Source organism: Phaseolus vulgaris, chromosome 10 (assembly GCF_051622355.1).
Source record: "Phaseolus vulgaris cultivar YP4 chromosome 10, ASM5162235v1, whole genome shotgun sequence".
In the NCBI taxonomy this organism is placed as follows: domain Eukaryota; kingdom Viridiplantae; phylum Streptophyta; class Magnoliopsida; order Fabales; family Fabaceae; genus Phaseolus; species Phaseolus vulgaris.
This window is the reverse complement of record NC_143507.1, coordinates 44903088-44917141: the sequence shown is the minus strand read 5'-3', so window position 1 is coordinate 44917141 and position 14054 is coordinate 44903088. Positions and strand designations below refer to the sequence as shown.

The 14054-nt window shown below is 28.8% G+C and overlaps 1 protein-coding gene across 3 annotated transcripts; it reads left to right on the top strand.

The window, feature by feature from the left end:
- Positions 1–687: 687 nt before the first annotated feature.
- On the top strand, positions 688–3530 carry LOC137818698 (pseudo histidine-containing phosphotransfer protein 6). 3 transcript variants are annotated; one of them, XM_068622263.2, is made up of 6 exons: positions 688–1049; positions 1393–1706; positions 1871–2001; positions 2424–2567; positions 2871–2943; positions 3168–3530. In XM_068622263.2, exons 2-6 carry the CDS (start codon positions 1638–1640, stop codon positions 3219–3221), a joined length of 471 nt encoding a protein of 156 aa, XP_068478364.1. In that variant the 5' UTR covers positions 688–1049; positions 1393–1637; the 3' UTR covers positions 3222–3530. The 3 variants fall into 3 exon arrangements, with proteins under 3 accessions (XP_068478364.1, XP_090152750.1, XP_090152751.1); XM_090296624.1 differs by having other exon boundaries at positions 694–1005; XM_090296625.1 differs by lacking the exon at positions 688–1049 and adding an exon at positions 1064–1202.
- The last annotated feature ends 10524 nt before the right edge of the window (positions 3531–14054 follow it).

Sequence of the window (14054 nt, the reverse complement as noted above, 5' to 3'; positions counted from 1 at the left end):
ACCTGCATTGCACAGTGTACACGTATGAGCCATGACAGCCTTGTTCAACGGGCGTTATTATCTTCAAACTTCAAACTTCTCTTCTTTTTCTCTATGCCCTGATTTCGATGTACCATCACCCTCACTCTCCCTACCTACAAGGCTTTTCTTTCTTTTCCTTTTCCTTTTCATTTGCCTCGGGAAAGTGGAAAAAGGTTTCAAACCTCATCAGAAAGGTGGAACCATCTTCATAAGCATTTGTCTTGTCACCACCTATTATGAGCGTACACTCATCTTAAATTATGTTTCAGTATTTAGACTTATATTCTTAATTTATATAATATATACTCGTGTCACTACAGGTATATTTTCCTATTCGTATACATGTAGTATCGTATTTGTGTTTATATTAGTGTTAGTATGTGATTGATGATATTTTATTGTATATAAGTGAGTGTAAACTTCAACTGTATTCAGTTTTACGGGGTTAAGTTAGGTTTAAATTCACTTCGTAATAGTAATATGATATCAGAGTCATTTAAAATTTATCATAACAAGTGTTTGTTGGGTCTATCATGTTACCGCTGAATATTCATAATATGTTATTCCACGAGCTGTTACTCTCGACGTGAATACAAACACCAGTCTCATAAATCGATTTTATGAAGTTGAGTTAGGATTAAAGTATACTTCTCAATAACCTCTTATTTTCCACAAACAAAAAGAAGCCACGGTCCACCCAAATCACCATTTTTTATCAGACTCACTCCATGCATTCAACTCTGCCTCTATATATCATGTCATGTCGATTCTGCATGCACACATACACATATGATAAAACATGATGCAAAGGTAATTAATTACAATGGATTTGAGATGTGTTTAGCTAGTGGAATATGGTGGCAGGAAGGTGGTGACTGACAGGTTACCGGCAGCAGGTGGTGTCGGGTGGGAAGAGAGGCTGCAAAGACGCAGCATTTAGCAGAAGACAGGCGCATGCCAAGTGACCGGTTACCGGGGCAGCAGGTCGGTACCACACCCATACCTCCAACACAAAACTTGCAGGGAGGGTATGTAGGATGGTCCGGGAGATAACACACACTCACCTCGATAACCTAAAACACCTGCACGCCCCTACCCATTTCCCATTTCCTCTGCATTTTAATTTCATGCTTTGTTTTCCAGAATAATAACGTTGTCAAAGATATTCTTTTTTAAGAAAGGTTGAGTCTTTATGGTTTTCATTACCTTCACATGAAAATTATTAATGGTGCATTCAATTGGGTTGAGATCACAGAACCCAAAGAGTTTAAATGTCACTGTTATTCGTTTTATATGTTTAAAATATTAAATTCATTAACTTTCATCTTATCAGTTTCATTTACTCATTTTTTTTATATTTTGTTAACTCAGGATTGAAGGAAGAGGGTGCAGCAGAAGAATAGTTACTGTGGTCCAAGAGTGGGTTTAAACAGATGTAGAAGAACATAAAGCACAAGAAAAGAACAAAGAAAGTTGAGGTTTTTGAGTTTGATTCTGCAAATATTATATATATCTTCCATACTCACAACAATTCTCCATTAAGGGCCACTCTCGAAAACACTTTTGATAAATTGAGTGAACTGATAGAGTCAGCCAAAACGGGTCTGCCACTGTGGATGCTTGGTTTGGGTGCCGACCTCTTGTGGGCCGACATGAACCGTCTCCTTGCCTTCCTCTTCCACCAGGTACCACTTTCAGACAATCCAATCCAACCCTCTTCATTTCTTCTTCTTGATTTCTCATCCTATGCACTCACATGTACATATGTAGCAATTCTCACATGTAGATATAGTAATTGGCAAAACATGCATCATTAATAATGCATGCTGTTTTTTGTTTGTTTGAGCAGGGAGTGTTGGATGAGCAATTCTTGCAGCTTCAGCAGCTGCAGGATGAGTCCTCCCCAAACTTCGTATCCGAGGTTGTCAACATCTACTTCCATGAATCCGAAAAGCTTCTCACCAATCTCAGAGCTTTGCTGTAATAAATCTTCTTCTCTTCCTATACAGTTCTTCATCAGTCACAGTTTTCAGTTCTCAGCTTCTTCGTATGAATATTATTATATCAGTTATAGCTAAAGTGTAGTAGACTCATTGCAAGTTCGGTTTAACAGGTTTGGCATTTAGGTGTTTCACTTATTTTTGTTTGAGTTTAGTTGTTGGAATTTTGTGTTTTGTGTTTAGAATGTGTTATCTTGTTATAGAATAGGTTAATGTGATTGATGTGTTCTCTAGGATTCCGAGCTGGTTAGAGAATAATTTCAGAAGTTTCTCACATTATTTTGACTTTATTTTGTTAGGTAGTGAATTTTGCAGTAGTTATTATTATGAGGAAGTGATTAATGATGATGGGATAGGTTTGAGTGATGATAGAATAATGAATGTTACTGTGAATGGTTGCAGAATGGAGAGAGAGTTTTGGGACTATAAGAAAATGGGGAATCATTTGAATCAGTTCATGGGAAGTAGCTCCAGCATTGGCGCCAAGAGAGTTAGAAACGTTTGCGTGGCCTTTCGTGCTGCTACTGACCAGAATAACCGTGCTGGGTGGGTGCCAATTGCCAAACTATCACTGTTCCCTCTCATTTCCTGCATCTTTTTTCACTACCCTTTTTCCATTTCTTCTAATCATCTCACACTTTATCCATTTATTGCAATATTCCCTTTCGCAAATCTTCATCTTCCCACGTTCCAACACTTTGGAATATAATAATGCTGCCACAACTGTGCCATATTTCTAGTCACTTTTCAACCATGTACCACAAAAAATTATATTGTTGTGTTCATAATATATTAGTCACTGCCAATTCTAACAAACAACTATTTTCCATTCTTTTCACCCGGTTGCAGTTGCTTGCGAGCTTTGGAGATGCTGGAGCATGAGTACTGCTATCTCAAGAACAAATTGCACGAACTGTTCCAAGTAACGTTGCACTCTACCATTTGAGCTTTATTAAATTCACAATCATTTTGCTACACTATAGAAATATATTTACAACTTGCACCAGTCTATAATCTCATTTTTCTGTCTAAAACTTGTATCAATTTATGATTGTAACATAAGATACTGAGTAAAAGAAGACTAGTATTTTGAACTAGATTTGAGAAAAACTTGAAGTAACTTGTTTAATGTTTGGTAATGAACAGATTGAGCAGCAACGTGCTTTGGCTGCAGGAGTTAGGTACCCAGTGCAGAATTAGCAAAGGGTGATGATAAAAAATAGTTTGTGGGTTATTTTTGTTGGTATTTTGGTTTTGTGTTGCTTGGTTTGTGGTTTGGTGAGGCTAAGAGCAGGTGTTTCTGGTTTTAGCGAAACCAAAGGATGCAGAGGTTTTGTACTTGGGAGTGTAGGGAATAGAAAAAAGGGGTCACTGAGTCTGTTGTTTGGATTCTCTAGTGTACGTAGTGCCATCATGCTCTTCCTTACACCATGCTTCGCTGTAACCCTGTTCACTTTTTTGGCTAAAGTGGATCAAATCTATTGAAAGTTGGTGCTGCTTCGATATTTACTATTCCTAGAAACTTTCTCTTTGGATTTTAGCTCATAGTAGTTCATAGTAGAGAGAAATGGAATGGAATGAAAAGGTTTCAATAGGAAACTGCTTGGAACCAAACAAAATACCATCAAACCCTCACCACCAAAAACATTCTATTGCAGAAAATAATGATGCTACTTTTTTTTTATAAACAATCAAAAAATATAACCCAAACCTTGTACAACAACCTCAGTCTCAATTATCAGATAGTGTAACATCTCTATAATCTTATCGCATTAAGAAGCTTAATCATGAAACTAACACCAAATAAAGTATTGCTACCAAAATCTTACACTTTCCCAACAACATAATAGCTATCAAGAGAAAAAAAACAATCTCAGAAACTTTGTGATTCACAAACAAATAGTGTTCTAATCCAATCAAAACTCCGCAATTAAACGTGTCTTAATTCTAGATTTAATCAGAACTCCGCAATTAAACGTGTCTTAATTCTAGATTTAATCAGAACTTTACAGTTAAACGTATCTTAATGAGAATAGTAATAGGATAAATGACCTCCTAGAATGTTCGTGTTACATCTCTAAAAGAAAAAAAAATCCAAAAAAAATATCTACCTTTTAAACTAAATTTCACAAGCATAGAAATAACACACATTATAATATTACTTAAGAAATTATCCTATCCCCAAACAACATAACAAATACCTAGAAAACAAGATAAAAATAACAATCCAAAAAAATCTTAAAAATAAGAAGTTTGTTTTTCATGGTGAAACAATCCAAGAAAATCTTAAAGATAACAAGTTTGTTTTTCATGGTGAAAATATCAACAATCTTCCGGTAGAAATAGATAACATTTCATCAAAACCCATAAGAGTATTAGAGAAAGAAGAAATATGATTTTATGTACTCATTAACTATCATATTTAAAACTCAACCTACAATCAACTCACTACTTTTCAATAAACACTATCTTTATTTTTTTTTTCCATCATATCATACCATAATAAACGAACACTTTTTTTTACGACATTTTATTTCACCACCTGTTCAGAAAACGGAATATAACCAAAATTATTCAAGAGTACAAAAATGGAAAGAAATAATTTAAAATGTGTTACTTTTCAAAGTGCTTTAGTACTTTTTACCATTTTGGTGAGGAAATTGAATGAAACCCAAACAGAAGAGAAAAGAGAAAAGAAAGCAGAAGTAGAAAGAATCATGACTTTTTCTTGTTCAAAATCTTGAAATAAAAAAAATATTTCTCTTGTTTTTAAGTTATGTTAGGTTTTATTTTATAGAAATTACATAAAGAGTAAGAGTGGTACGAATTGAAGGACAAGCAATGAATAAACGAAGTTCGTGCAAAATGGTTTACCAAATAAAGCCTACTTTCGAGTATAGTTTCCCTTTGTATGTTTGAAAAAATTGACTCAAAAAGTATACATTCAAATTTAAAAGTATACACATTATTTGTAAGACATAATAGATAATACATGTATTCCAAATTCAATAACATATATATTATAATATGAGTTTAATGGTAGTTTATATATATTACTTAATTTAGTGATTTTTTTTAAGAATAAGAACTGTACTGGTCGAATTCGTACGACAACTGAAAGTCTAGTACTTGATCAGGACCAACCGACACAACCAAATTTATTATGCCTAAACAGAAGATTAAAAAAACTAACTCAGTGGTCAATCATTAGGTAATATATTCTTAATCATGATCCAAACTTTTAATCCGGCCAAATAATAAATGGTACATGATAATCATATAAATAAGTATAAATTTCGAGAATAAGATACGTCATCATTCAGTATTAATAGCACCAAACACCGAGATTTCACTTAAGCGGAGTGTTTCTTACAAGTACCATCTGAGTTTGAAGTTCACAAGAACGAGAAGTAGATGAATGAAAGAAGAGTGTGAATATCGTTTCAAGAAGAAAAAAAAAACCGACTAACTAAATAGAAAAATAATCATTCTCTTTATTTCAACTTCATTGTAAAAATAATAACTATGTCATTACTTTAATAACATTCAAAACATTTCCAGCGAAGGTCGTTCCAATAAATTTGGTTGGAGAGTTTGGTTCTTTACACTAAAAATAAGAACTCAGGTAAGAGTTAAGGTCAAAGGAAATGCGTATAAATTCCTTTTTCATTAACATGCTGAGACGTCTTTTTACGAAATTGCTTTTATGCAGTCACTGCTCCTAAAGCGAACCACTACCATAACAAAGTTTTTTTTTTTTTTTTTTTATGTTGGTTCTTTTAGACATTTTATACCAATTAAACAACCAACATAGATACAATCAATGTAAAAAGTTCCAATTTTTCATTAGGTTAAAAAATTAGCACAATAAATCACATTTTCAATATAAGTTTCTTTTCAACCATCATTCAAGAATTATATAAAAACAAATCATTAAAAAAAACTAATTTTAGAGATAAAAATAATTAGTTATTATAATAACTAAATTAGATATCATTTTTAAAATTGATATTTAATTAACTAACAAAGTTTTAACTACCAATTATTTAAATTCTAAATTTGATAGTAAAAACCTTTAAAAACTATTTATTAATAATAAAAATTAATTTAAAAACCAATAATATTTTTAATTTTTAAAATGGTTTCTAATTTAGTAAGTACGTAAACTAATTATTTTTAATTTTTAAAATTAGTTTTTATTTAATGATTTTCTTATAATTATGTTTTTTGATTATTTAATTTTTTGTGAGCATAACATAACATGAAGGTAGAAGTTGTGTAGTTTCTCTCTCTATCTAGGTAGAGGTTAAAGCAATGAGGAAACAATGTCCCTGTGCAAGAGAATCTAATTTATGTTGTATGCATGCATGAAGATGGGTCAAAAAAACTGAAGAAAGCTTAAAGAAAAGATGGAGTAGGTAGGTTAGCTAAAAGGCTAGAGATATATATGTATGATCCTCTTGTGAGAAAAGACGTGAGTGTTGTGGTTTTGAGTTGAAGTTATTACCAAGTATTCAGTGGAGTCAGTGAATTGAAGTTTGATGGACATGGATGGTGTGAGTCAAATTGTTGACCCAAAGCAGAAAGCAGAAAGAAAGCAGAAAAGAAAGCAGAAACAAAGCAGAGACTATTTTCTTCCCTTCTGCTTCTGTCCATCTGCATTCAAACAGGACACCGCGTGTTGTCTTCTTCCAATATCTATTTCCATTTCTCAACAAAACCTACTACTTTCTCTTTTGCATTTTACATATACTTACTCTCTCTACGGATAGAGATTCCAGTATCCGACTAATTCGACTTACACAATCAAAATCATCAAGGTTTACAAAAGATTAACAGAATCAAATTATTATTAAACATTAAGTAATATACTCTTAATTATAATTTAAAATTCTAATTTAATTTAATAACAAAAGATTAATGATAATTATATAAATAGTCATACATTTTGAAAAAAAAAGTATGTCATCATCACACATTACTTATACTGACCATTGAATATCGAGATTTTATTTGAACATCAGAGTCTCTTTTGCAGGTATTATTCAAACTTAAAATTTACAACTAGAAAAAGGAGAATAACAAAAGGAGAGTTGTGAAACCATTTTAAAAAAAGAGAAAATAGAGAAAGATCCAAAATCCATTCAATTTTCATACATCTTTTTAATTTTTTTAATTAATTAAAACATTCATAAGTGATATTATAATTACAAAAAATTATTAAATGTAACCTATATTGCAATGTTTAAAAACCCTAAATTGGCATGTCTAGTTTAAGTTTTTTAAAAAACCTATACCTACTTTATTATTGTTTTGTAAAAAAAAAGAGAGGTATTATGAAATACCTCATGTTTCTAGGCAAATTCTTCCTGCACCATTCATCATCACATCACCCAGGATTCGAACCTGGGTTCTTTGGAAATTGTCAATAAACAACTGCCATAGAGAATGTGAAATGTTGGTGTTGTTCTTGTACATTTATTTTTAAATTAACAAATCTAGGGATCTACAATTGTTGCTATGTTTAATACCAAGAGGGATCATACCCTTTTTTCATCTATCTCTAGAAAGGATTATATTGATACAAAGAACAAGGTCATAAACCCAAGAGCAATAATTAATTTATAATAAATTAAAAATAGAAATAAAACTTTATAATTCATTACATATTTTTTACACCATTAACCATTAGTATCTTTGTATTGAAAAAGATTATCCAGACTAAAAATAATTGTATTATATAATTAATACAAATTAACATATTTTATCTATTGTATATGCACACGTTATACTTTTAATTTTTATTTTAATAGAAAAATATAATGTCTCCTTTTACATAATTTAACATTATAAAAATAAAAATAAATAGTTTTATCACTTCAATTTAAATTTTAGTAATACTTTTTTTATGACTTCATATTTAAATATAAGATGAGATCAGATTTTAAAGAGAAATATATGGTTTTAAAAAAAATCTAATAGTGATACTATGTTAGCATTATATGTTATTTCAATTTATTATAGTGTTGGAATAAATTTGTAAAAATTATGGTTGGAAGTTTAAGTAGTATCAAATTAGAGGATGTAAATGTTCTTTTTAGGCCAGATTTACCTTCTATTAGGGAGATTTGTATTTATGAGGAGATTTTTCTTAATATCTCTTGGATAAAAAAATTATGTATTGAAAAACAAATAAATTCTTAAAGTAAAAAAATTGAATTACTAGGAAACAAACTCTTAATTTTTTGACTTGGAATATTAAAAAACAAATCATTTTTTAATTATGTTAAACTTTTAATTTTTTGTATAACTGAATATCTTTATATAATTTATGTGAATTCATTTATAGATCCATATAGGTTGAGTTTTAAGAAATTAACAATTTAGTTATGGGACAACTTAATCACTTGTTTTGAATTTTAAGACAAAAGTTGTTAACAAAATGGTTGGATTATTGATTGTATATGTTATAAGGTATTAAATCTTGATCCCTAATTAAATTTTACCTTGTTTGCTTTATCATGAGAGTAATAACCTTAGTTATGTTAAAGTTAGTATGTTGTTGAGTCGGGGTTGATACTAGTCTTAGTCATGCTGAGACTAATATTCGATTCAACTGAAATCGATACTAATCTTGTATTACATCGGTTATTACCTGTAACTGAAGTAGTATGTCTCTCATTACATCAGTTTTCTACTCAAAATTAATCTAATAACCAATATAATAAATATTCCAAAATTAATATAAAAATTGTATTATCTGAAATAGTGTCATAAATAAAAAAGAGAGGTATTGTATAATACCTCATATTTGTGTATGCATCATGATGCATTCATTCATCATCACGAGGGTTTGTTTCTCATCACACCACCACAAACCACAAACCAGGATTCGAACCTGGGTTATTATGGAATTGTTAACAAACAATTGCCAAACAGAATGTGAAAGGTGGTGTTATTCTTGTACATTTATAATGATATTAATAAATCTAAGGAGGTTAAAATATAGTTTTATACCTGTTCAAAGTTAAGATTAAAGCAATTTAAATACACATTATTTTTTAACTCATAAAAAATACCTTTTAAGAACAAAGAACAACTTCATAATCCCAAGAACAAAATTAATTTATAATAAATTAAAATTAGAAATAAAACTTTGTAACTCATTACACACTTTCATGAGTATCTTTATATTGGTTAACCCGTTTTTAATTTTCATATTGAAAGGGATTATCCAGATTAAAAATATTTGTATTATATAATTCATAAAAATTAAAATATTTATAACTATTATACACATACACATTATACTTTAATTTTTATTTTAATGGAAAATTATAATCTCCCCTTTTACATAATTTAACATTTTAAAAATACAAAAATCAATTTTATAATTTCTTAAGTACACATGCATTTTTATATATATAACTTCAATTTAAATTTTAGTAATAATTTTCAGTTAATTTTATATAGTAATTACTCATTTATGTATTCATATTTAAATATAAGATAGGATCAGATTTTAAAAAAAATAATGATACATAAATTAAAATTTTGTAAGTAATATAACAAGGATAAAATAATCACGTCATGGTCTAGATTTTGCCACAGAAAAATGTATTAGTATCTAAACAACTCTTGCTGGTGAAAAAATAAGTGAAAATATAAATCCTTATTTTTTGGTAGTTTAGACACTTCTTTTACATTCACATATTAATATTTAATAAGACCATAAACTAATTATAAAAAAAAACAACTATGAATCCGTTTTTAGATGAAATTACCAATATGTGAAACTATTAATTATTTCATGCAAAAAAAGTAAAATTATTTCTTATTTTTTAAAAGATAAATATTTTTAAACAAATTCAAATTCCATTTGATACTGTAAGAGATCAAAATATGTGTATTAAAGTGATCTACAAACACGAAACAACTTCAAATTCTGGATAGTAGGGGTGAAATAATATATTATATTTATGGAAATAATAATATAGAAAATTCACATTATGAATGCACAGTTATAAGGTAATGAAATTTAATATATATATATATATAGTTATAAAAAAAATTAATGATGGTAGTATATTTATTATGGTTTATTGACCATGATGGAGTTTTTTTTTTTTTTTTTACCAAAATGGTGTCCGTTTAAAAAAAATTATAAATTTAGTCGTCCCAATTAGGCACGACTTTTGCCCCGTCATACAGAAGTCGTGCCAACTTGGCACAACTTCTGCCCCGTCATACTGAAGTCGTGCCAACTTGGCACGACTTCTGCCATGTCATACTAAAGTCGTGCCAACTTGGCACGACTTCTGCCACGTCATAATTTTTTTTTAATTTTATTGTTTATATATTGGGTAGTAAACTAAACCCTAAACAATAAACTTACTACCCAATATATAAACAATAAAATTAAAAAAAAAATTATGACGTGACAGAAGTCGTGTCAAGTTGGCACGACTTTAGTATGACATGGCAGAAGTCGTGCCTAATTGATACGACTTCTGTATATGAAGTCGTCCCAATTAGGCACGACTTGCCTAAAACGAACACCATTTTGATAAAAACAAAAAAAAATAACCCATCATAGTCAATAAACCATTCATTTATTATAGTGGTGGAATAAATTTGTAAAAGTTATGATTCAAGGAGATGTTAAATTAGAGCATTTAAGTGTACTTTTGAGGTCATATTTTATTTGTCTTCTATTTATAGGGAGATTTTTTTATATATTCTCTTGGGATATAAATTCCTGAAATGAAAAATTTGGAGCATTAAGAAACAAACTTTTAGAACATATTCATACTAGATTTAAAATAAAATAAAACAAAGTACAAAAATATTACTTTTATTAAATAATTTAAAGAAAGAAATGAAGAGAATTTGTGTGGGCGAGGGAGTGAGGACGGTGGAGCGTGTTTTGACTATGGAAAATGGAATCATAGTGTTGCATTACATCAGATCATATGCTATATACTTTTCTTTACTTAGCTTAGAATTTTGACTTCATACATTCACTGAAACAAACTATGTTATTGTCACTTCTGTCACTGTCTATTTCATTATTAAAAAACAATAAATAAATAATATTTAAATTGGTTTCTCTTATTAATAAATAATTTTTAGGTTAACATTATTTTCTCCTCCATAAAACAGCTGTTTTCTCTAGTGAAATTTTTGTATGGCATCATAAAATAAAGCTTTTATCAAAAACTTAAGGTTAAGATGCATGATAATTAATCAGTTTTGGTGAAGTTGGGAAATTATTTAAGTTTACCAAACTTACCAAAAAGATATTATTATATATCCATTTGGGTGGACTAACTTTATTGAGTAAACGTATACACTTACTATATTTTTGACATTTTTCTCTCTAAGTTAAATATGGATCATATTGAAAAGAGCATAACAGTTTCTTAGATAGAAAAAACATGTAGATAGTGATTGTGCTTCTCAAGTTCCTTTGATGCATGTCATTTTGGAGTTTTCTTAAAATTGATCAAAATCTAAATTGAAACGTCACAACCATTCATATATAGATAAGACTAATAAATATTGTGATGAATCATAACTTCTTCTAACTCCTCTTCAAATCAAACCAAATGGTATTTCCTTGTGAAATATATTTTTATATTATTGGAAATCTCACAATTATTAAAAATAAAGATATTTTATAGTTTTTTTTATCAGTAAAAAAAAAAATATTTCAAGATACCTCAACCCTTATACAATAAAGTATAGATAAAACTTCTTGCTAAATACATGCTTTAAAACTAAGCTACAAAACTAAATTAAGATTCATGCTACCACCTAATTGCCACTCGCCTACGACTTTTTAACAGATCTTATGCATATCATCGACCCGAGACACCAATCTGAATAAGAAAAACATGTTAAATGTACATTCGATGGTACTCATGACATAAGTGAATGTAAATCTAGTATAGTATTATGAGTCAACGTTAAAAGGTTGAGTTAGATTTAAAGTTCACTTCTTAACATGTATCAGAATAATGTAGGCTCTACTATAATGAGAGTTTGTTGGGTTTCAGATCACTCACTCACTGACCAACCATTTATGAACTGATTTTATAAAGTTGAGTTAAACTTAAAATTCATTTTTTAATATATATAAATAAATAATATATCTCCAAAAATTTTATAAGATTTTTACGACAAATGTTTGAAATATATTTGTGTACTTAGAAATCCCACATAATTATTCTATTTTTTTCATACGGTGATTTGCTGATTAAAACTAACTCAACTGGTACCAACTAAAATCCTAATGTCAAGACAAATGCGAAATATTATAAAAAAATGCAAATATTCATTTTAATTTTTAATGAGTTTTCGAAGTCGTTTAAAAGATAAATTAGCTCCACTGACATATTTTTCAACACAACTTTATCAACTAGAATTTACGAAGATTCCTAAAATCATATCTGTGAGACTATTAAGAAAAAGTGAAATATGTAAATTGTAATGAATTTAAATTAATAACTACGTCTATTAAAATGACATATTAAAGTGTATATTATTAACATTTGTAAATAATCAAATACATAACATTTAGAATTAGTAAAGTTGATGTCGAATTTCTTTGAAGCTTCCGTGAAAAATAATTAATCGAACAAAATAAAATCCCAGAAACCTTACAAAACCTCACATATTATATTATATTATATTTTATTTATATATATATATATATAAAATATGTCTGATCTTTCACTCAGTGTTGAATGATTCTTTTTCCTTCTGATGTTGTTGAATTATTGTACAAAGGCATTCTACGCATATATCTTTTTCTCTGTGTGATGTTTAGTGGTTGTTGAATTATTAACACTTTTGTTCTATTGGGAAAATATTATTGATTTATGATATTTTAATAATGCATTATAATAATACGATTGGAACAAACTTTTTCTTCAATATATACTTATAGAATAAGAAAATTAAAAAAAGTAAATCAATTTGTTTTTCAAAAATTAAAATATACTTCTGAGAGCAATTAAAATACAGTTATTAACTACAATTTTTGGATGTTCATCAATCTTCTTATTTCTCCTAAAATTACACAGTTCCAATATCATAAATATTTTGTAATAAAAAAAAAAAAAAAAACTTGTGCCATCTCTCTTTGTCTAATAAATTCATCAGACTATTTCTCCTAAATTACTGAAACTAACGTTCAAATTTGTGTAACTTCTTAATTAATTAACGTGTCTTTTTATTTATCTTTCTCATCAATCACTTGAACATTTTAACTAATATTTCTTTTATTTCATTTTCAGAGTAGTATAATTAAAATGAGGTTAATCAGTGTATACCGACAACACATTTTTTTTTTCCAAAAAAAGTTTCTTTAAAGGCCTTAAGTCAAAAGCAATGGAGATAGGATCTTAACACCTTTATACCAGACAGAAAAATTGAAGCATATGTATATAATACAACTGAATAATAAAAGGTATCCAATTATATAAATAAACGTGGGTATAATACACGTAAATAATATCAGTATGATATATATAGCTATTATGATTTCTCGATCGACAATAAGAAAATGACACACGTGATCATATTTTATTTAAGTATTAATTTTATAATGATTATGTTCTTGCATTGGAAGTGCTCTTCTTGTTTTGTAAAATATTTTTCTTTATTGATATCATGGTGATCATATTTGAAAAAAATACTCTGATGTTTAAGTTAGTAATCGATATATGGTAAAAAAAATGATAAATACTACTCTTCAATTTTAGCTTCGTTATCTTGATTGGAATGTATATTTACAAGGTTATAGTAGACTTCCGATATTGGGTACGAATTTATAGGGTTATAGTAGACCTATGATATTGAGTATGGATTAGGGTGAGTAATTGAGATAATTTCATCCTTAAGGTTACAATTTGTATCATAATTACACTAATAATATGTATGAAAGGATGCTTAAATGGTACTTTGTAACCATTTCGAATATGTCATCCGAGTGATATTCGATTATAAGTGTAAGATTCTTATATACTA